Source organism: Aspergillus fumigatus, chromosome 5, assembly GCF_000002655.1.
Source record: "Aspergillus fumigatus Af293 chromosome 5, whole genome shotgun sequence".
In the NCBI taxonomy this organism is placed as follows: domain Eukaryota; kingdom Fungi; phylum Ascomycota; class Eurotiomycetes; order Eurotiales; family Aspergillaceae; genus Aspergillus; species Aspergillus fumigatus.
The window spans coordinates 561,826-583,177 of NC_007198.1; the positions used below are offsets into that span (position 1 = coordinate 561,826).

The window sequence follows — 21,352 nt, forward strand, 5'->3', positions numbered from 1 at the left end:
CTCGTGGGGCAAAGCGAATGTCATGCTGATCACCAAGAGGTAAAGGATAGATTTGTTTTCATACAGTCCTTGAGATCAGGGCTAAGTATACATTTCATTAATCAACCCTTAAAAGTCGCCATCATTTCAACAGAAGAGATGAAAAACAAGCGTAGCGGATAGCCAAGTAGATCGGAGTATATGCCTGTATCCACACCCTCTATAATTTTATCACGTATTGTACACCTGAGCTGCGAGTCACACCCATACCGTACAAGTCAGTCAGCGCCCACTCAAGATCTAACAGATGCATAAGTGCAGAAACGGAGTCGGAGTATATGCACGCGCGGACAAGCACATCGTCCATCGGACAAAGTAGAAACCCCAAGAACGCCAAAGATGCTGCCCATAATCTATCCCATCAAACCAAAATAGAGAGAAAACCCAACGCCACGCCAAATGTTTATACACGTTTTGCAAAACAACCATCTGTCCAAACAGAACAGCAACACCGCATATCAGGCGAAGCAACCGAAGCAAGCGGCACTACTCCTCCGACGGCATCCTCATATACGCATCAATCGCTGCACTGAACGCCGCAAAACCAACACAACCAGCAGCCGCAGCCTGCGGGCCCGCCTTCGCACCAAGGATCCCGCCCGTGATGCAACCGGCCGCGACACTGTTGGTGAGGTCGTTCTTCGCGCGCAGGCCCTCAATGCAGCACTCCGTGCCAGCGTAGAGCGCACCGACGATACCGAAATTTTTGGCCGAGGACCAGGAGCGGGCGCCCATGTCTTTGAAGCCGCGGCGGAGTTGTTCGCGCCAGGGGAGGTCGGAGAGGGCGGCTCCTTGAGGGGTGAATGCGGAGTCGTAGGACATCTATAGAAGTAGACACAATCAGACACCTGTTTTTCGTAGTTTAAATCAGGGGGAATGGGGCACATACACTAGCCATGAACAAGCCGAAGGCACCACCCAGCGCAAATCCCATTGTACCGGAGATGGCGGTCTTGACGGGACAGGATTCCATTGCTGCGTGCATCTGTATATTAATTTAGCATGTAGCCCGGTAGGATGGATGTCGGGATACGAACCGCCTTGACCATTGCCTGCTCCTGGTCACTCATGCCCTGCATATTATTCGCTCCTCCCATACCGCCGATGGGCGGAGTCATTCCTGGAAAACTCATGTTGGATTTTGAAGGGTCTATTGGCGTAGATACTATCGAGTGCTGTAATGTATGCGCAGATATTCTGCCACTAGAATTCTCGCAAGGAAAGATGAAACGCACGTCGCTGAATGGAAATCAAGTCGCTGGCTACAGATAACCATCTCGGACATTTTGCGGAGATGGCGAAGAACAAATTTATTTTACGGCGGAGTAATACTGCCAAATGCGCAGTTTATCACATGACCACGCACTATGTTCTGCTTCACCTTATTGAGATGTTTGTTGAGCTGGAGAAGAATCTGATTGCGTAGTTTCTAAGTGCAAAAGTTATGGAAACATAAAAGTGAGGCATATATATACATGTATTCTCACATGATCCGTGTCGGAAAAGAGCTTCATCAAACAGCTTTGGAACAAAAGAAACGAAGTCATAAAATGGCAAATCCACGAAATCGGAGGAAAGAAACGCTGTAGTCGTAAGGGTATTTCGAACGATAATCGTAGCCCTGCGTTACTTTGTACTTGATCCATGCAATCCAGCCAGGTAGAGCGCATGTCCATATATGTTTGTATTTACAGTGTAGCCTGAAGCAGAAGAAAACATGCATCAGGTCAAGGGTCATGGACTAGGACAGCCCACGGGCGGGTTCAGTCTTTTTTGTCGTCCTTGTCAAGGGGCGGGGAGTTCAATTGATTCTTTCTCTCAGGGGAGGGTGAGAGACTGCGCTCCCACTCGGCCATTAAATTGGATGCCGTCCGCGTGAGCTTCGAGGGAGCGAATTTGGTAATTGCAGGCCAGGGAATGCCATCTGATACACTGGGGTCGGGGACGAAGTCATCCTGGGTGGCGCGCCAGTCTCCAAAGCTAATGCAAGTCAGCGCATATCAATCAGTTAGACTGCGAGTTTTAAGCCTGGTGCAATTCAAATAGCATACCTGCCGCTTGTACGGGGGCTACTGTTCTGGGTTATTGGAGACTGGTCATGCTTGGACTCCAGCGTGGAGCGGCTCGACGAAGGGGTGTGCGTCTTCTTGGGCTGGGGAGTATCCCAGTCATCCCAGTTCTCTTCAACGTCGATATTGTTGGAGGTTTCTTGTTCGGTCGCCCCGCGTGGGGTATTTGAGGCTCCGCGAGCTTTCGTGGACTTCTGCCCAGCTGTATCAATGCCGAATTCACTCCAGAACGACACGTCTATGTCCACCGATTTAGTGTCTTTACCAGATAATTGTGTCCCCGCCGCCTTGCCCCGAGCGGACGACGGTGACCGCGATGATTTGCCTCCATGCACCGACAACCGATCTCTGCTTCGGGACGCGGAGCTGGAATCCCGTTTCCGCGCAGGAGGCACTCCCCTCGACTGAGTGGCATTGATTCCCTCCTCTCCCACCGTAGCCTGTCGAATGTCCTCGAGGAACGTCCACAAACCTTCTCTCAAATCCGAAGCCATCTGCTTGCCGGTACGCACCAGTGCCTCCCGAGATGGGGGCGGCATGGTCCTCCGCCACTGAGAGATCATATCCTCTGTGGGCCGTTCGCTCATCTGGGTCGTTGCAGTGCGTTCAACAGAAGGTAAGGTCGCCGACCGCGGCGTTCTGGTCGTTCGGTTGCCGGCCGCATCAGTACCAAACTGCTGGTTGGCACCAGGACCATTGACTGGCGAGAGCAGCGACAGCGCCCGCGTATGAGATCCCTGGAACACACGCCGACCATTCGCAGATATCGCAGTGCCACCATTCACACTCGCTCGGAGGCTTTGGCGCCGCTCGAGATCGCGGCTGCGCCGAGCCTGTACGGCCGAAGAGCCATCCGCTGTGCCTGCACTGCGTTCTCTACTATGCTGGCTCGACTCGTCATGGATCGCGCGGTCGGGCGACCGAAGAGGAAGCAACGGCTCCGCTCGGTGGTTGATCTCCGTGCGTTTCTTCGTCTTCTCCGAGGAAGCCCATTGTTTCTTCAAAGTATCCAGCTCTGCCTCCGCCCTCTGAAGCTCCTCGCGGAGTTCCAACACCTTCCGTTCCTGCGACGCAATGGCAGTCAGAAGGCTAGAGCCATCATCCTGATCGTCAAACACGACCGGAGCTCCAGCGGCAGGGAGGGGAGATGGACGGGCCGCCGAGAATGTGGCAGGTGTCATAGATTCAGGGGAAGTGACGCTAGGATCGGATTCAAGACCCGGAACAACGTTGATGGGAAAGTTGAGGGTCAGGCGTTTTGTGTGGCGAGCAGCACCGTTCGGTCTGGGGGGAATAGACGATCGCTTCTGCTGAAGTTCTGGACGACGTTGTACCACAGCTGAAGCCTCAGGTGGCAGTTCCCGCTGACTTTGGAACGATGGCGACATTGTTTGGGACGCTTCCGGCGCAGGTTCCGCGTCGCCCGTTCCCGGGGAGCTCCCCATCTTCGGGGCAGAATAGAGCGTAGAACTTAGCGATTGTGGTACTTAAGGGAGTGAATCGATCATGACAAAATGAGCGTGAGGATTGGCCAGCCAATGAATAGCGATGGACTGATGAGAAGAAAACGAAGAAATAAGTGACGGAAGGAGAGAAGGAAGAAAGATTCGGAGAAATTATGCAGAGAGGTCTAGCCAAGCAGCATCACTGGACAGATATGAGGACAGCCCTCGTCTCCCCTTTCTAAACCAAAGCCAGTCCACCTTAATTTAACAGTCTAATTGGACTAAAACCAACAGACCGCCTGGCCCAGAATTCCCTGTGGTCTAGCTAGTCTTTAGCCTGCCGAGTGACGACTCAGAAGGACGTCAGGAAAGCAGCGGGTCTCCCACTGCGCATCCTTTCCGCCTCCAGCCTCGACGGCCGCGTTTCATCCATTCAGGGGCACGATCGCCTCGGGTCTGTGGCTCCAATTGGCAGTTCCCTAATTAATTCAAGTCGGTCATAATCAATTTTCACAGCAACAGAGGATGATTCTTCAGGATGCCTTATTTGCGGCTTGAGGTTGAGGAATACTGCGCGATGCACCGGTATGCACCAAGCCTCTGAGGTGGAATCTGAGGTATTAGAAAACTCATTCTCAAGGATTGCTCTGCAGATAGGTCGATGAGTACATCGGTTTATTATTTTCTTGGCTATTCTCGCTATCTCCACGCCTCAACAAACATCGAATACAAGAATGAATCACAGTAACTACATTTAATGACCAGCGACACATATATCACAGAGAGAACAGAAGTACGATGCTCCACAACGCAGGACACCGAGAACATAGGGTCTATGACGAAACAGAAGTAGAAGTAATCACACAAATAACGCTGGACAGGGGAATTCCGATAGTCACACACAAACAATTAACAGATTCACCAGAAAGTAGTCAGAAAATGGGAACACCAGGACCAATCCTTATGCAAACCAGGGGGAAAAAGAGAGAGAAAAACAAGATCAGCTGATGAGTTAAAGCCAAGTCGGCAGGCAGGTAATCTACCATACATGCTCTCCCATCGCAGCAAAGGACAAGAGACAACTCTCGAAGTGGGTATCATCGACCAGCAGTTCAACCCATCAGAATACAAGCCAAGTAAAGAAAACGAACGCCCCCCATTGAGAACATTGAGAGCGACAGTTGATTGCCGATGACACCGAGAAAAATAGCAAACCAGTAGACCGGTAGAGAAGAATTGCATCATGTATCGACGCCGGGGACGCCCCAGAACCTTTTATACAACGAAAGGGAAAGTGATCCAGCATGGACAGCCAAAGAGTAGATAGATAGAATTAGATTCCAGGCCAGCGGTTACGAAGGCCGTCGGACCAACGCTGGTAGAGAACATCCGACAATTGCTTGGTGTGTTCCATTCCCGGCACCTGCTGACCGGGAAGATTAGACAGCTGCGCCGGCTGCCAATTGGAGTCTGGCGCTGCTGCAGACTGACGGCGACGGTGGCTCTTCAGATGTGGATTGTTTTGTGCTAAAACGAGCCGTGGTCTCTGTGGGGATTCGGGTTGTGGAGCTTGCGGGACGAGAGTTGCGAGTTTCGAATCACTGAAAAGGAGGCGAATGTCAGTCAGTGTCACGCTAGTGACGGACACGCGAATCTGTAATTACCGACCTCTGAAGTTTTTCGTTGATAGTTTTGAGAATATGGTATAGGCCCTCAGGGTCGACCATCTCCAGGTCGCTCCAGGCCTCTGCCAGTCTTGAGATGGCTTCTCGCTTTTCCTGGTCTGCAGTAGTGCCAAGGACCTCCTGGCAAGCAAGGCCGACAGCCTTGCTATAAGCCCGACGCCCTAGCTGAGCCTCCTTGCTGTTCGAATCCGAATACACTGTCTTCGGGCTTGCGTTCTCATCGACGGCGATCTGGTACTGGTTATTGTACGAGGAGTCGGGCCCGGTCTTATCCGACACCCGACGGAACTGGCGAACAGTTGACGGGCTGTTGCCAAAAGTCAAGTCGACGCCCAGGGGCTGCTTCACACCACTTGATCGTCGCTTTGGCCGTCGCACAGAGGGACTCCTGTCAGCTGCTGGATTTCGTCGCACGGTTGAGTTTGAGCTATGTTTCGGCGGGACAGGTGGGCTGGACATGTGCAGATTGTCCATCAACTCCGAGGCTTCGTCGTACAGACGGTCTCGTGTATCCCGTTCAGATACTAGGTCGTGCGGATCCTCTGGTATCGACGTGGGAGGCGCTTTGACAGTGTCGAACACCCAGCCGTCGTCGTCTTCCAGCCGTGTAATCGTATTGCTGTGAATATAGATTAGCGAAAGAGACAACTCAAAGCCCAAAGCATCAGAACTCACAGGGACTCCGCATAGTATTTGACGTTCTGTCTCACGCCTTTGCCAGCATCCCAATCCTGCTTCCGTTGGATGAGTTCCTGCAACGCCTCGGTCTTCCCTGCATTGCGAATGAACTTGTGTCTCAAAAGCTCCTTCGCACTGGGTCTCCGCTCCGGGTCCTTGGTCAAGCATTGCGCGATAAAGTCCTTGAAAGCGCTGCTATACTCGTTTCCTTCTAGTCGAGGGGCCGGCTCTTTTGGAATGAGGAAGAGAACTTTCATCGGGTGCGTACTCGCATGGGGCGGCTCTCCATTGATCATCTCGATCGCAGTGATCCCCAGGGACCAAATGTCCGCTTTATAATCGTATCCAGCTTGTTGAATTACTTCAGGCGCCATCCAAAACGGGGTTCCAACAAAGGTATTGCGTTGCGATTTGATGTTGGTAAGCTGGGCCGCAACCCCAAAGTCGGCCAACTTGACCTTTCCTGTGTGAGAGAGAAGCACATTGGCGGCTTTGATGTCGCGGTGAATTTTGCCTTCGCTGTGTAGATAGTCCATGCCTTGCAGCAGCTGTTGACAGATAATAGCAACATGCGCTTCGCTGAAGACACCGGGTTTCAGCTAGGTAAGAATTAGCGATCGCAAAGATCCAATGATACTTGACCAATTGATATATTTACCAAGTCGAGACAAGATCCTCCGCCCAGGTATTCCATGACAATCCATAGCTTGTGTCCCCGAAGAAAACTCGCCTTGTACTGCGTCACGTAGGGACTTGCGCATGTGGCTAGGACGGAGATTTCCTGCTGTATTTCCTGAATATCATCTTCGCTCGATTCGAGATCAATCTAAATCCAATCCCAAACGGTCAATAAAGAAATGAAAACAAATCACTGAGTGGTGAGAGCGTACGTGTTTGATCGCGACAATCTCCCCGGTAGATTTTTCAATAGCCTTGTACACAGTCCCAAAGCTCCCACCTGCCACCAACAATTTTCCCGTCAGTAGAAGGCCAATTGCGATTGTTTAGCGGTTGGTCACCACTCACTTCCTAGCTCCTCCATCATCTGATACCGACTGGCCATATCTCCCTCCATGGTTGCGTGATGTTACCCGAGTCGTCGCTCAGGGGGGTGGCCGGATCCGAGGCTGATACGCAAAACACAACAACGAGCGGAATACACAAGGCGCAACTCGTACAGCTCAACTAGCAGTTCTTGCCCCGGCAAGATTCAATGGCTGATCTGGACAAGTCTCGCACGCTCTAAACCCCCAGTGACCGGAAAACAGCTAATTGAGCCGGATGAAAGGGGAGGCAAGTAAAAGTATTGTATCTACTTCGGGTCCATCACATCCAGTGGTCGCTAGCCGCACCTTTCCATGGTTCGCTGGGCAACGAACGCCGCCCAGCCCCCTAAGGCAGCAAAGTGGAGCTTGCCCGCTTCGGGAAATTCCCCACTGGTGAGGTGCTGTGTGGCTGATGTTAGGTACCTACCTTAGTCCTTCAGGCCGTAAGGTACATTAAGGCAGTAAGGTAAGTAAGGTACAGAGATCTACAGGGGTTTTCGAACCCTCGATGTTCTAGAAGGATGTCAATGATATCAGACTCGCCGGTTGATGTCATGAAATCTGTCTATGTTTGCAATGATTCGTACCCGCTAGAAACGATTAAACGCCATGCAAGCGCTTGATGCCTAAATGTACTTGTAAGGGTTCATGATCCCATGCTAGAACATTATTAGTACCCTCGAAGGATGTGCTGAAGTGAGCTAGACTTACCGGATCGTACAAGGTCTTCAGCTGCTTCATCAACTTGAGCATGGTGTCATTTTGGCTGTACCCGATGAACTCCTTCTTGGCAAGGCCCAATCCATGCTCAGCGCTGATGCTGCCATTGCGCTTCTGGATCCACTCATATACCCAAGGCTCAATGGCCTTCTCAACCTCCTTGTTGTACTGCCTGACAGAAATGTTCAAGTGGAGATTTGAGTCGCCCATATGGCCATAGCCAACAACGGCTCGGACCGGGAACGAATCATCATCGCCCACGAATCCCATCGTCGTCAAGCGCTCACGGCAGTCTTCCACTAGCTGGTACAATTCGGGCAGGGGAATAGAGACGTCATACTTGTAGGTACCGCCGAGGTGGCTCAGAGCTTCCGTGATGCCCTCGCGCCACCGCCAGATAGACTGGAATTGCGTCTCGTCTTGGGCCAGAACACCATCGGCGACGATTCCCTCACCCATGATATGCTCCAAGAAGCCTTCCAATTTCTCCATGTCATGCTCGGCATTGGAACCACTGGTCTCGACGAGGCAGTAGAAAGGGTACTCCCCTTCTAGCGGGTACTTTGAACCGGTCGACTCGTGAACGAGTTTCTGACTGCGTCCGTCCATCAGCTCAAAGGCGGACAAGATCTCGGAGAGATGACCCTTGGCCTCCTTGTAAGCCTGGCGAACCTGGTCATAGCTTTCGAGACCGAAGTAGGCCACATTGACTGCCTTGGGCCGAGGGGGGCACAAGATGGCGACGCCGGTGATAATGCCAATTGTACCTTCAGAGCCGATGAACAACTGCTTCAGATCATAGCCTGTGTTGTTCTTTCGCAAGGTGGAGAGGGAGTCGACGATAGTGCCATCCGCCAGGACCGCTTCAAGACCAAGCACGTTGCCGTGAAGACTGCCGTAACGCAGCAGACGGAGTCCTCCCGCGTTGGTCGCGACGTTCCCTCCGACATGGCACGAACCCTTTGCACCCAAATCCAAGGGGAACAAGTGGTCGCGCTCCGCAAGGTATTGATCGGCTACCTCGAGGATAACACCCGCATCGACGACCAGCACACCAGAGGCCTCATCGAAAGAGCGAATCTTGTTCATGCGTGAGGTATTGATAACGATCTCGTCGAATACAGGCACGGAACCCCCCACCAACCCTGTATTACCTCCCTGGGGAACAACAGCCAGCTTCTTCTCATTGCAGTATTTTAAGACCTGGCTAACCTCCTCCTTGTTCTGCGGCTTGAGGACTAGCTTTGTGTGACCGCGGTATTTGCGCATCCAGTCGGCATTAAAGGGTTCGATATCGTCCGTAGCGTCTGCTGTCACGCCATCAATCACAGCCGACTGAGCGCCAAGCAGATCCTTGAAGTACTTTACATCCTGTTCCGTGATCTCGGCGAAATTGGGGTTGCGTTTCAGTTCGGGGTAGGCGTTGGTGGTGTACTTGATTTCTCTTGTTGTATTCCCTCCGACAACGGAGCTGACACTGAAAGATCTTGCGGCCGGCACAGCAGCACGGTTGGCGATGATGGGGCGCAACCAACACTGAGGCCTGGGTATACGAGCCCGTCGGAGGGCAACTGAAAAATTTCTGGCACTCGACATTGTCTCTGAAGCCGACAATGGGAGATTCGAAAAGTTTCAAGTCGGCGAGAACCCGGCGATCCAAAATGCTCACCGTTGGCGTACTGCCTACATCATGGCCAAGGCGGTGACGATCGGAGACTTATCCGCTCTGACGCTTGGAACAACTGACATTAGATATATCACGTGATTTAAACAGAGTGGTCTTGGACTGGAGCACAGTTTCAGTTTTTCCCCGGGAGTTTATGAGTGAAGAGTCGGATGAAAAGTGCCGTCAAGAGCTAGTTATTGAGGTTGTCGATATCGAGTTGGAAAAGATGACTTGGCATAGAGATTACAGACTCCTCGCTGGTCCTCATATGCGGTTACAGCCAGAAACAGAGAAACTGTCAAGCTTCTCAGAGCAATACTATGCAGATAGGCACAGGAGCATGGATCTTCTGTGATAGACCCACGGCAGGATGTAATTATTATTGCTACCAAGGTTGACGCCAAGCTATCCTTGCAGTAAGTTGACCGGTTTGATATCCTATGGGACTGGACCATCCCAAGGTCTGAGCTTGAGAGGAATTGCTGGCCAGGTGTTACGATTTCAGTAGAGCAACCAGATGCTCAGGTAGACGCATAATCTTTCCTATTCCTTTCATAGATCAAGTAACTGTACTCTCAACCTTAAGAGTAATTCGTCATTATTGTATTGGGGTTGATCTTTCTGCGTGTCTTCTGGAACAGGACATAATGAGGGTCGTTACGTCATGTGGATAGATGCAGCAGACTGGTAACGGCAGAGGGGCACTGGAATTGCTATTTCAGTAAGCGTCCAGCACCCAAATTCGAACAACACAACCGACTGAACGAAAGTACAAATTAAAATGTCGACTACTGTTCTGATTACTGGAGCTACCGGCTTGCTGGGCCGTCAGGTTTTCAATACATTCAAGCATTCTGGCTGTTTTGTTGTTGGTCAAGGCTACTCTAGAGCTACCCCGCCCACGATCCTCAAGGCGGACCTGGAGAAACCGGAGGATATCAAGAATCTGTTGGATGAAGCAAAGTTAGTGCCATTGCATTGTCATTGATTTTCTGTTTGTAGTGCTCATGGGCGATGCTCCAATGTATTCATTCTTGGGCTGAGGGCTGATCTTGCAAACCAGACCTCAGATTGTTATCCATTGTATGCCAACGATACCGAAGCACACGCCATGCGCCTGCAATTGACACTGACTACTCTGCTTAGGCGCCGCAAACCGGTCTCCGGATCTGTGTGATAAGAACCCCGAGCAAGCTCGCCGGGTCAATGTCGATGCCACTCGAACTCTTGCCGAAGAGACCTCTGCCCGAAAAGCGTTGCTGGTTTACATCTCAACCGATTATGTCTTCTCCGGAAAGGAGGGAGAGGCTCCTTACGAGGTCGATGCAGAGCCCTCTCCGACGAATTACTACGGTCAGCTCAAGCGAGACGGCGAAATTGCGGTGCTAGAGGCCACAAAGGATACCGGGTTAGGGATTGTTCTCCGTGTGCCACTGCTGTATGGGACTGCTCAGAATAACTCCGAGAGCGCTGTGAACATTCTGATCGATGCGATCTGGAAGGCCCAGGATGAGAACGCGGGAGTGAAGATGGACGACTGGGCGCAGCGCTACCCGACAAACACCGAGGATGTAGCTCGTGTGTGCCGTGACATTGTCATCAAATATCTCAAAGAACGGCCACGGATTCATGAACTGCCCAAGGTCCTGCATTTCTCGTCTGAAGATCGGATGACCAAGTACGAAATGTGCGAGAAGCTTGCGGAGGTGCTGGGTCTTTCCCTGGCAGGGATGATCAGGAACAAGCAAGGGAATGATCCAAACGCATCTGTACAGAGGCCTTATGATACTCATCTCTCAACCAAGGTATTGAAGGATTTGGGCGTTGATGTTCAGACAACTGACTTTGTCGCATGGTGGTAAGTACCACAGTATGTGGCCTCTCAGACCATGGCTCGCACTAATTCTTGAGTAGGCGGAAGCAATTGGGAGCATACAAGAAATGATTGATTTGTCCAGGGGACAAGGAGGACATGACCGAAGCGGACGGTTGATTCGAGATGTATTAAAAAATGGACTGTGCTTAGAAAATCAAGACTATGCGATAGGTTTTCGCAAGGAAGTAATGGTGGACAATGTCGCAAGGCACAGTAGATAGATCTTCCCGCCCTATGCAGAGACGGACGCAAGGGCAGAATGACCGATGCAGGAACCCAGCCGGGCTGTACAACACGGAGTCAAATGAACATCCACGATGAGATCCAATTCAATATTACGCTTGAGCGAGCTGAAGTAGCAGGATGTGTCATCAGTCACTATGTTAATCACCCGACTGTGGGTATGTCGATCCACATTGCATCCTCTCATGTCGTTGCTATACGGCCTTGTGAGGCTGCAAGTCAGGTACCAGGACGATCTCCAATTAGTAGTAGGAGCAGTACTCCGTAGTTCCATCTCATGTTAAGTAGATACTAGATTTAGATTTAGATGATCTCTATAAATTGAGTCATTGAGATTCAAACAATAACTTAATTGAGAGTAATAATCCAAGATGATGACGCCAGATCTTACGTCGATAGTGCCTGATTCATTTCTCCCAGCCATTCGCCGTCTTTTTCCTGCGCCGTTCCCGGGATTCTTCCCACTGGAATCAGGATTTCTGCATATCGTAAAGATAATCATGTCCCCTCGATGAACGCGTCTTCTGGGGTAGCACTATTCGTCTAAACTTCTCTCTCGGTGCTGGCATGATGGAGAGTGAAGTGATGTCGAGTGACTGGTTGCGGTAATTCAACTGAGTCAGTAACTAACCTCTATGTTACTCTGTAGTTAAGTCAACTATCCATTAATCTCCGCTCCCCAACGGAGATAGAGTCTCGTGCTCTATCTATGGTGTACTCTGTAGATGGTAATAAGATATTATTGTCACGGTGATACGCCTCAAAGCCCACTTCGTCTATCTTAGTCCTCCTACTCCTAGGACGTGACAGGGAATGCCTGGCCATTTGTGAAACATCTCTACAGCATCCAAGGGGTTTGTTGCGCCGGAGTTATTTTTCAGTTTCGCCTCATTTCCCACCCTTTCAATTCTCATTTTTCCTTCCCTCGCCTCCCCCCTTGGACATCTTCCCAACCAATTTGATATTATTCTCCTTACTTTGGCCTGGCTTTGGAAGTCAACCTACAGCCTTCAGCCCCTCTGATGCCGTTGAGAACGAGCACTGTTCTGAGCCTGTCCATTGAGGAGACTGACTGTCCTGACCACTTGGTCGCGCTCTGAATAACAAGCGCGTCGATGCCAAACAATGCAATCCGCACCTACAAGACGATCCGTGTAAGAAACGTGCCTTAAACAAAGCCCATAGCCATGGCGATGGAAACACAAACCACCAGCATGGAGGCTGGCCCCGACCAGGGATCTTTGAAGTTCTCCCGCTATCGGTCCGTCCGAAGAGCAGCCACACAGAAGCAGCCCAAGCAGCTGAATACCTCGATCCCTCCTGCCCCCAGCCTCCCGAGCGCTCCTGCAACTGGCCTCCACTATGGGACGACACCGACAGCTGATTCGATCAACCGAAGCATGTCCCGATACCGACGCCAGCGCGCTCCGACAGCCCCTGCGATGGCGGCACAGCCTGCGGCCCCAGCCCTTCCGACGCATAAAACGCAATTGAACGGCCACGACCCGCTGCGCATTCCCGAGCAACAGGCCGTTGCAGCGACGGCAGCGCATGTACCGGCGATGGCTCGAAGCGTGACGGAACCTACGAAAACCACAACGAACCCGTTCAGCGATAACGCCGCGGCCACTGAGGACTCGGAAGCTGAGCGCGAGAGACACAGGCAGGAGGCGATGGCTCGCTTAACAGGGGAAACCATAAAGCCCGCGCCAGCTGTTTCGGATCATCGGAGAGTGACTCCCCGGACCGCAGAGGGCCGGCGCAGGCACGATGACGTGCAGGAGGGCTCGCGGCGGCATCACAGGTCGGACGAAGCCTCTGAGCCGAAACGTCGATCTCTCAAGGACAAGATGAAGCTTGTTAAACCCAAGGACAGGTCGAACACAGAGTCGTCCGCCGTCAAATCCCCAGAGCCTCCGACAGGAAATCACTTTACTGGGGTGGATGCGCCTATTTCTGCAGTGAATTCGGGGAAGCGCAGCGTTCTGGTTCAATATGGGAGGATGTCAACCAAGATGCCCGTCATGCCGTCCACACGGGTTCATGATTTGTTAGTTGCTGCCTCCGCGTGCCTGACAAGTGAGATCGATCCCCCCAGATTCATTATGATGGAGTCGTTTAGCCAGCTGGGGCTGGAGCGGCCCTTGCGCAGATACGAGTATGTGAGGGATATCTTGAACTCGTGGGCGTATGATGGAGAGAACGCATTGATTATTGTTCCTGCGGCAAGCATCGAGTCCTTGCGCCCGCTTGAAGCGCAGAATGTACCGATCGCGCCGCCGGCGGATGTAACAGTGCACATCTACTACTCACAAAGGCCTCGTAAGTGGGACAAGCGCTTTGTCACCCTTCGTTCGGATGGGCAGGTCACTGTTTCTAAGAAGGAACATGGCAAGGACCAAATGAATGCCTGTCATCTGTCTGATTTTGATGTCTATTCTCCCACACCGGATTTTCTGAAAAAGAACGTTGATCCACCAAAGAAGATCTGCCAGGCAATCAAGAGTCAGCAAAAGTCGAGCATGTTCCTCTCGACGGAGAATTTTGTTCACTTCTTCTCCACAAACGACAGGGCAGTCGCCGAGCAGTGGCATCAAGCCGTGCAAACGTGGCGCAGCTGGTATCTCGTTCATAAAAAGGGCGCAGCCCAGAGTGAAGATGACGAGGAAGCGAAGAGCCTCCACCAGCAGAGGGTTGGCTCTTCTCGTTCCAAGTCGAGCCATCCACCTCAGTTCAAACCCCTGGTCGACCTGGAGTCTGTTGCTGAGCAAGAGCGAGCGTCATCACAGCATTCTTCGCCTGATGACCAGCAAAAATCAAGCAAGACCAAAGACATCTTCTTGCGACCGAGACGCTCGCGCGAGCGTGGACCGCCACCGTCGTCTTTCCCGAAATCTCTGGCGGAATCGGACACTGCAACGCAGCCTACTGATGGCTCCCCATTCGCCTCGTCAGGACTTCTGGGTCGCACATATACGCAACGTCAACAGGCTATGAAGGAACGAGAAGAGAGGGAAAAGAGGGCCAACGAAGAGCCGTTCATTGCTCATGGACTGGTCGGAAGTATGTGTACGCGTCGCGGCCCAGTCAGCCAGCCTGCCAGTCGTTCGAACACGATGACCTCGTCCCAGGCTCCGGACATGGGTACTGGTGCTGTCAAGCGGTCTCTGTCTGTGAACAGAAGCAAACCGCTGGTCGACCTGACCCCGGTTTACCAAGAACCTCCACAACATGCTCGCAAGGGGAGAGGCGTTGCCGTCGAACCAGGCGTCCCGTTGATTGACGCAGCCACGGGACCCGAGCCCGTGGGAGGAGCAATCCCCATCCCGCCATCGACAACTTGGAGGCGCCCACCCGTGCCGCCGGAACCACTGTCAACGACAGAAACACAGACCCGCAAGCGCTCCAACACCATTCGCAGCACCAGCAACCAGCGACACCAGCACACCGCGCCTGCGTCCCCGGCCTCCCCGGTGGACAATGCGCAACCATCCGAGGGTCCATTCCTCGCCAACAGCCTCCTCGCACGTTCCGCACAGCTCGCTGTAGCACAAAGCAGCGTCCCAGTCGGCCACGGCGTGGCCACCGGCGACCGGAACGCGTCGAAGCCAATGCTGGATCTCACGCCGCCCAACCCTTTCGCCGAAGGCAGCCTGCTACGGAACCTATAGCGCCTTTTAACGATAACGATATTACTTGCACCTGTCGATGCGCATTAGCACCCGGCGTTGGTGTCATGATGACTCATACAACTGGATTTCCCCGGGGGTGTTTGAGGGGGGGGGAGGGTTCCTTCTTCCTTTACGGTCTTTGATCTGCGTCCTCTCTTCTGGTTTCAACTTCCTGTCTTGAATATCTGTGCGGCTATCGTTCCAATGTACATCTGATACCCTGTAAGAGTACCCAATGAATGTACTCAATGAATGCAATTCCATTGTTAACTCCAACGAATTACTCTCCTGATCCATGGAGACATGCCACTTTCAACAGGGATATCGTATTGATGTCTTCTCCAACTCCTCCTAACTCTGCAGTCCATTAGCAGCGCTATTACGATTGCCATACCTACCCCTGATAGCTGCGAAACGTCTTTAAACTTATAAATGGCCAGTCTATGAGAGAATAGGTGAAGATCAGTTTGACTAAAGGAAAAACTGAAGTCTATCTTGTAAGTGATTATGGCGCGTCGCTGATTAAAATAGTACCCAAAAAAGCCAGAGTATAACAAGTGGACAGGAAAAGTGAAGCAAAGAAAGACTACACGAAAAAAAAAATAAGAAAGAGCACACCCAAATGAGTGTCAGATTGAAAACCAGGCAAAGGGGAAGGTGAAGCTGTCACTTCCTTCCGAACCTCGCCTTAATGCTCGCAATGTCCCACTTCCTAACTCGGAAAAGGTAGTACAGGACCGTCGCCATGAAGATGTTAAACACGACATAGGCCCAGATTATCCCGAAATTCCGCCAGCGCTGGGACCATTCAATCTCGCTCCCTGCAAGGTACTGGTCCGCAACAGTCAAGGAGCAGAACTTGCACTCGGAGGTAGCATTGGGATTCTGGAGTTGGCCACCGGCGAGTTTCATGTATTCTGCCATGTACTCGTAGCATGTTTGGTTTGCCGGGGGGTCGAAGATAGAGAGTTCTGTGGCTGAGCAGATGACATTCCTGTCGTGGAGTTGCGTGGCGCCCATGCCTCCAACCCAGTATGTGAAGGGTGAGAGTCGATACATGAATATCCAGAAGCCCGGTAGGGCGGATGGGGATTGCATCACGCCGCAGAATGTCAGCATCATTGAGAACAGAAGGATGACAATGGGGCTGGCAGTCTGCGTGTCTGGGATTGCTGCAATCACCATGTGGGCGAAAGTGCTGGCGTAAACATAGAATTGGATGCAGTAGAGAAGAACCAGACCCTGTCGCTCAGTTGATTGACTGGCGCCCACAATGGGGAAATAGTAACAGGCAAAGGTGAGGATCCCCATGACGATCTGATATGGGAGCTCCACCACGATATTGGCAATCAAGAAGGCCTTCCATGAGTACGCCTTGCTGGGTCGTTCGCGCACCTCGTACAATGATCGTTGGGTAACAAATAGGGGCATGATCTAGAAAAGGCAGTTAATATCATGGTAACACAGCGGGATGTGGTTATTCGGGATCCTACCTGCTGAACAAGAGATGCAAAGACAGAGCAAACCATGAACAAGGAGTAAAGGACTGTCTGCATGCCCGCCAGCGAAGCTTTGGCATCGAAGAAGGAGAAGCCGATGAACAAGCCAGCCATGATGGCCAGACCCCATTTGGAGGCAATGTGTGCTGGCATTCGCCAGTACTGCTGGAAGACACGGCGCGAAACGACATACAGCTGAAACCAGAAGGGCATCGCAAATTCGGTGTGCGCCTGATCATCGTCCTCTTGGTGAGTGGCTTTCCTTTCTTCGTGTATGCGGTCAATCTCCTCCTGGACCGCGCGGCTCTCAGGACTTTGATTCCAGACATCATACCAATATTGTCCTTTGTCATTGGTCTTGGCGTTGACGACTTCGATCATGTACTCCGCAGGGTTCTCTAATTCGCCGCATTTCCGTGCGCCGTTCGACTCGAAGTAGTCAAGTAGGGTGCGAGAATTGTCCCCCACAGGACCGAAGTAGACAGTCTTTCCACCTTTTGCGAGAAACAGTAGCTGATCGAACTCCTGGAAGAGAATAGCGCTTGGCTGGTGGATTGTACAGAGAATCGCTTGCCCACTATCGGCTAACCTACGCAGAAATGAGCAAATAGCCCATGAACTCTGCGAATCCAGACCACTGATTCAAACATTAGCTCATTTGACCAAATCCATTAAATTATGGACGCCGTCAATCGCATACCTTGTCGGCTCGTCGAGGAAAAGAAGTAGCTTGGGTTTTGCAGCAAGTTCCACACCGATGGTCAGTAATTTGCGCTGTTCGACGTTCAATCCTTCACCAGGAACTCCAACAATAGCTTCAGCAAATTCCTCCATCCTCAGCATGCGAATCACTTCTTCAACATAGTCATATTTCTCCTGGATTGAGACCGTGGGGGGTTGACGCAGGAGGGCACTGAAACGCAATGATTCCCGCACAGTAGCGGTTTCGAGATGTAGATCTTGCTGTTGAACATATCCCGTCTTTCTCTGGAAACTCGTGTCCAAAGCTTTCCCATTAACGAACATATCCCCGGTGATGACACCCATACTGGTTCGGTGGGCCAGGACATCAAGCAGGGTAGTTTTACCTGCTCCGCTTACACCCATCAATGCGGTTAGGGTGCCAGGTTTAACCCAGCCGGAAACATGATCAAGCAGGCGTCGAGGTTCCCCTTTGATCTCGATATCATAGCAAACATCACGCCACGTGAATATATCTTGCTGTGGAGGCAGAGTCAGTTCACCTGTGGTTGTCTCATGCGCGGGTTTAACAGAACCCATTTCGATGCCACTCTCTTCATCAGAAGTGGATTTGCCATTTTCTGCACGCATGTGCTGGGGCTGATGATTGCGCCGGAAGACCAATGCCTCGGCAGTACTGGTGGTGGACGAATTTAGCTCTGAAGCCAGAAAGTAGATGGCCATAAAGCCAATGAGAAAGGCCATCAGAATCCCAAAATTCCGCCAAACGTGATTGTAGCTATACTTGAAGTTGTAATAGATAAAGCGGTCGCCATTCACAGTGGTCTGGCCAGCTACAGACCCAGAAGTAGAGCAAGAGAAGCTGTCACCCGAGAGGTCTGCGTAAGCTGGCACAAAGCTGGCGCATGGGAAATCACGGCCATGGAACTCATTTGCAACCAGGATCTCAAAGGCATAGTAGATTGGATTGATATAATGAATCCATTCAAACCAAGGATGCATCGAGGGCACTGGAAGGACAAAGCCGGTGTAGACAATCAGCGCAAGGATCAACACCCCAGCCAGGCCCATGGCCTGTGAGGCAGTCTTTGTCACTGCAGCCATGGTCCGGAAAACCGCACTCATGACAAACATGATGATGAAAGTGATTAAGAAGTAGATGAAGAATTGTGATGCCTCCCTGCGAAGGTTCGCTAGAAAGTATAGGATGATGTTGAAGACCACAGCAAGGACAAATTTAACGGGAATGTCACTTATCACTCCGGCGATTGCCTCCGTCGAAGGATGATAAAAGGCGTAGGACACTTGCTTCTCAACAATTGGGCGCTGGGAATACAGACTGTTGATTTCTGACATTGCTGTCAATGCATTCAGTAAAACTGCGAAGAACAGCGTTGCGCCCCGTGACGACAAGCCTGCTGTAGTGTTGGCGGTTCCATAGAAAACGGAACCGATAATGAGAGCCATGACAACGTTACCAATCACCGTTGACAGGGTCGAGGAGATGTCGTTCCATAATCGTTGGTATGCTCGTCGAGTGTTCAACTTGATCTGCATGGGTACGCTGATCAGGTAAGGGGACCCTTTCCGGCTGCTTTTGGACTGCACGCCCTGCTTCCTCTTTCGGAAATGAGCGGCAGCTTTCTCATCGTCGCCTGGGGGATGTAAAGTCTCAAATCTCTCAATTTGCTCCTGTAGGCGTCGATACTCTGGCGACTGGAGCCAGTACTTCTCAAAATCCTCTGGTGTATGTGGAACGATTTTCTCCATACCAGCGCGGGGACGTCGTTCCTGCGGGTTCGTGATTGAGGTGAGAAAGTCGCCTGTCGTTTGTCGAGGAGGGCATTCCCAGCCTTGCCGTTCGAAAAAGCCCTTTGCGGTGGATGTTGGCCCGAAGAAGATTTGACGTCCCTCATAGAGGAGAGTGACATTATCAAAGAGGTCATATATGCTCTGACTGGCCTGGTAGATTGCCACGGCATGCGCAGTTCCAGCCAGGTCTGCCAGTAATCGGAGAGATTCAATGAACTTGAGAGCGGTGGCCGAGTCCAGTCCACGAGTGGAATTATCCCAAGCTGCGAGAGGCGTAGCAGCGAGAGCCATTTCCGCTTCGTTCGAACGTCAGCACACTCGCGGATGGCCTTGGGAACGGTAACGGAACGGGCTGCAGCATACCTATCGAGACTCGTTTGCGTTCTCCTCCGGAGACTCCACGAACAAAGTCATTTCCAAGTATTGTGTTATAAGTATGGCTCAGGCCAAATACCGCCATGATCACCTGCGCTGCGTACTTGGCATACTCGTCCCGGGACATATCGTGAAACCGGTGCGAGGGAGTGCGAGCGGCGGCTGCAAACTCGAGTGTCTGTCCCACAGTAAGATGGGGGAAGTGCTTATCTACCTGCAAGGAAGAACAGTTGACGTTAGCGCAAGCGCAGATGCGAGCACGATTCCTGCAGGCTTACCTCCTGGTTATAGACAATTTCGCCTTTGAATTCTTTCATCATGCGTGTTTGAGAGACGCCTTCGAAGTCGCCGTTAGTGAGGAGGAATTGGAACAGGGGATGGTTCAGAAGATATTGGTACCGTTGTAATGGAGAACACTTTTCGGATCAACATCAAGTCCATGAGTCTCGCCGCACAGTGTCTTGAGGAAGGTGCTGCAACCTGCTCCTGGACGTCCAAGCACCAGCAACAGTTCGCCACTCTTCATCAGGCCATTGAAGGACTTGAGGATCAGTCGAGATGGAGAATGCCTCTGACGAAGCAGTTCCGGGAGTCGAAAGGGCAACGCCAAGGTCGAGCCAAGCGTGTCCTGTAGCTGAAGGGCGGCCCCAGATCCCGAGACATTCAACTGTTTGAAGACAATCCCGGCCTGTGGAGGCGAAAGACCTCTCCCTTGGGCGTCTGCCACAATAATTCTGAGCCACTTCTCCAGATTGAATTCTGCTGACTGCGGATCCAACGCAGGGTCATCCTCCGCTATAGTGCGCGTGGTCACATCTGGGGCGCCTGCCTCTGACCGTCTGCGCGACTTCTCCGACTGCTGGGTGGCAATTTGCCTCAGGTTCTCTGTCTCATCTGGCCAGATAAGGTCAATGGGAGATCTGACCGTAGATTCGTAAATGGTTTCCTCATCTTGAGATCCAGGATCCTCAGATAAGTACTTGCCCTGACTGTTGACGCTCATGATATGGTTGTGCTTGACCGCTGATACTAACGAAAGTGAAGGAAAAGGGCAGAGTATTTGTTGCAATCAGAACAGATCAACTAGCCGGTATATCTGTTTCAATTCCTTGGCGAATATCAGTCTGCCCGGACCCTTGAGCGGTGGGTGTAGTTGACTTTTATTATTATTATAATTTTCACGGCCGTTCGCCTCTCTTCGTCCGGAAGCTATCCTTCCGGCAGTTCCAACGGACATTTTCACCTTTATTTTCTCCGAGAATCAGGAATATGGAAACATCCACAGATACACCGGTGACACCGCGAGGGTGATAGCCCGGCTTGCATCCATTTCAGGCCTCATTGTAGGTCAAATCGGAGCGATCGAGTTACCGAGGCCGAGAGGCGCAGTTTCCAATTGGTCTCAGAATCCCCAGTGTGTAATAATGTACTATTGCCAGATAGATTTTTGCATCTCGTGGGTTGCTCTGGTAGTCGAGAAACATAAAGTCGTTGGATGGGATCTAGTAAATGCTTGGCACAGCCACAAGTCCGCTGACTCAGCGCATTTCCACGACAGCAACTAGTTAACTATGTTAGTACTCTGATAGGTAGTTAATGAGACCCCGACACCAACTGGAGAATGAGCATAAAGACGCAACATCCGGGGTCGGTGATCATCGATAGATCGTTCGGCAGTCGGGATAAAATTATGTCTTCTCCCGGATTCCGATGCCTAGAACTTTTAACCATCTTTTCTGCATGCTCGGGAATAGGACCCACGCATTACGGAGTACTGTCGCATCCGTCGATCCTCTACAGAGTACTCCGGAGTAAATAAGAAGTTA

At 51.6% G+C, this 21,352-nt stretch overlaps 7 protein-coding genes across 7 annotated transcripts; 2 read left to right on the forward strand and 5 right to left on the reverse strand.

The window, feature by feature from the left end:
* Positions 1 to 153: 153 nt before the first annotated feature.
* AFUA_5G02200 (translocation channel protein TIM22) lies at positions 154 to 1,322 on the reverse strand. Its single transcript, XM_743029.2, has 3 exons — positions 1,077 to 1,322; positions 929 to 1,024; positions 154 to 861 (listed from the first exon to the last, which is right to left on the reverse strand). The coding sequence occupies exons 1-3, from the start codon at positions 1,170 to 1,172 to the stop codon at positions 526 to 528; spliced, it is 528 nt and encodes a 175-aa protein (XP_748122.1). The 5' UTR covers positions 1,173 to 1,322; the 3' UTR covers positions 154 to 525.
* A 110-nt stretch (positions 1,323 to 1,432) lies between these two features.
* Positions 1,433 to 3,900, reverse strand: AFUA_5G02210 (DUF4048 domain-containing protein). The gene is made up of 2 exons (XM_743028.2): positions 2,091 to 3,900; positions 1,433 to 2,019 (listed from the first exon to the last, which is right to left on the reverse strand). Exons 1-2 carry the CDS (start codon positions 3,551 to 3,553, stop codon positions 1,803 to 1,805), a joined length of 1,680 nt encoding a protein of 559 aa, XP_748121.1. The 5' UTR covers positions 3,554 to 3,900; the 3' UTR covers positions 1,433 to 1,802.
* A 307-nt stretch (positions 3,901 to 4,207) lies between these two features.
* AFUA_5G02220 (STE20 family serine/threonine-protein kinase) lies at positions 4,208 to 7,275 on the reverse strand. Its single transcript, XM_743027.2, has 6 exons — positions 6,943 to 7,275; positions 6,807 to 6,874; positions 6,575 to 6,742; positions 5,914 to 6,515; positions 5,222 to 5,857; positions 4,208 to 5,154 (listed from the first exon to the last, which is right to left on the reverse strand). Exons 1-6 carry the CDS (start codon positions 6,989 to 6,991, stop codon positions 4,887 to 4,889), a joined length of 1,791 nt encoding a protein of 596 aa, XP_748120.2. The 5' UTR covers positions 6,992 to 7,275; the 3' UTR covers positions 4,208 to 4,886.
* Positions 7,276 to 7,453: 178 nt separating this feature from the next.
* On the reverse strand, positions 7,454 to 9,923 carry AFUA_5G02230 (FAD-binding oxidoreductase). Its single transcript, XM_077804723.1, has 2 exons — positions 7,674 to 9,923; positions 7,454 to 7,621 (listed from the first exon to the last, which is right to left on the reverse strand). The coding sequence occupies exons 1-2, from the start codon at positions 9,276 to 9,278 to the stop codon at positions 7,589 to 7,591; spliced, it is 1,638 nt and encodes a 545-aa protein (XP_077660861.1). The 5' UTR covers positions 9,279 to 9,923; the 3' UTR covers positions 7,454 to 7,588.
* Positions 9,924 to 10,129: 206 nt separating this feature from the next.
* On the forward strand, positions 10,130 to 11,210 carry AFUA_5G02240 (dTDP-4-dehydrorhamnose reductase family protein; the record flags this gene model as incomplete). The annotated part of the gene is made up of 2 exons (XM_743025.1): positions 10,130 to 10,328; positions 10,495 to 11,210. The coding sequence occupies 2 exons, from the start codon at positions 10,130 to 10,132 to the stop codon at positions 11,208 to 11,210; spliced, it is 915 nt and encodes a 304-aa protein (XP_748118.1).
* Positions 11,211 to 12,654: 1,444 nt separating this feature from the next.
* AFUA_5G02250 (uncharacterized protein) lies at positions 12,655 to 15,795 on the forward strand (the record flags this gene model as incomplete). The annotated part of the gene is made up of 1 exon (XM_743024.2): positions 12,655 to 15,795. The coding sequence occupies one exon, from the start codon at positions 12,655 to 12,657 to the stop codon at positions 15,136 to 15,138; it is 2,484 nt and encodes an 827-aa protein (XP_748117.2). The 3' UTR covers positions 15,139 to 15,795.
* Positions 15,796 to 15,804: 9 nt separating this feature from the next.
* Positions 15,805 to 20,984, reverse strand: AFUA_5G02260 (putative ABC multidrug transporter; the record flags this gene model as incomplete). The annotated part of the gene is made up of 6 exons (XM_743023.2): positions 19,926 to 20,984; positions 19,805 to 19,863; positions 19,515 to 19,740; positions 17,338 to 19,447; positions 16,632 to 17,274; positions 15,805 to 16,572 (listed from the first exon to the last, which is right to left on the reverse strand). The coding sequence occupies exons 1-6, from the start codon at positions 20,527 to 20,529 to the stop codon at positions 15,805 to 15,807; spliced, it is 4,410 nt and encodes a 1,469-aa protein (XP_748116.1). The 5' UTR covers positions 20,530 to 20,984.
* Positions 20,985 to 21,352: the final 368 nt, after the last annotated feature.

Bases quoted from the DNA above. Each gene is read 5' to 3' on its own strand.
- AFUA_5G02210 (XM_743028.2), bottom strand. From the start codon at position 3,553: ATGGGGAGCTCCCCGGGAACGGGCGACGCGGAACCTGCGCCGGAAGCG. The intron at 2,020-2,090 runs GTATGCTATTTG...GACTTGCATTAG, and splicing joins AGCCCCCGTACAAGCGGCAG to CTTTGGAGACTGGCGCGCCA.
- AFUA_5G02230 (XM_077804723.1), bottom strand. From the start codon at position 9,278: ATGTCGAGTGCCAGAAATTTTTCAGTTGCCCTCCGACGGGCTCGTATA. The intron at 7,622-7,673 runs GTAAGTCTAGCT...ATAATGTTCTAG, and splicing joins TGAAGACCTTGTACGATCCG to CATGGGATCATGAACCCTTA.
- AFUA_5G02220 (XM_743027.2), bottom strand. From the start codon at position 6,991: ATGGAGGGAGATATGGCCAGTCGGTATCAGATGATGGAGGAGCTAGGA. The intron at 6,516-6,574 runs GTAAATATATCA...ATTCTTACCTAG, and splicing joins GAGGATCTTGTCTCGACTTG to CTGAAACCCGGTGTCTTCAG. The intron at 5,858-5,913 runs GTGAGTTCTGAT...CTATATTCACAG, and splicing joins AAATACTATGCGGAGTCCCT to CAATACGATTACACGGCTGG.
- AFUA_5G02200 (XM_743029.2), bottom strand. From the start codon at position 1,172: ATGAGTTTTCCAGGAATGACTCCGCCCATCGGCGGTATGGGAGGAGCG. The intron at 1,025-1,076 runs GTTCGTATCCCG...ATTAATATACAG, and splicing joins AGCAGGCAATGGTCAAGGCG to ATGCACGCAGCAATGGAATC. The intron at 862-928 runs GTATGTGCCCCA...CTACTTCTATAG, and splicing joins TCGGCTTGTTCATGGCTAGT to ATGTCCTACGACTCCGCATT.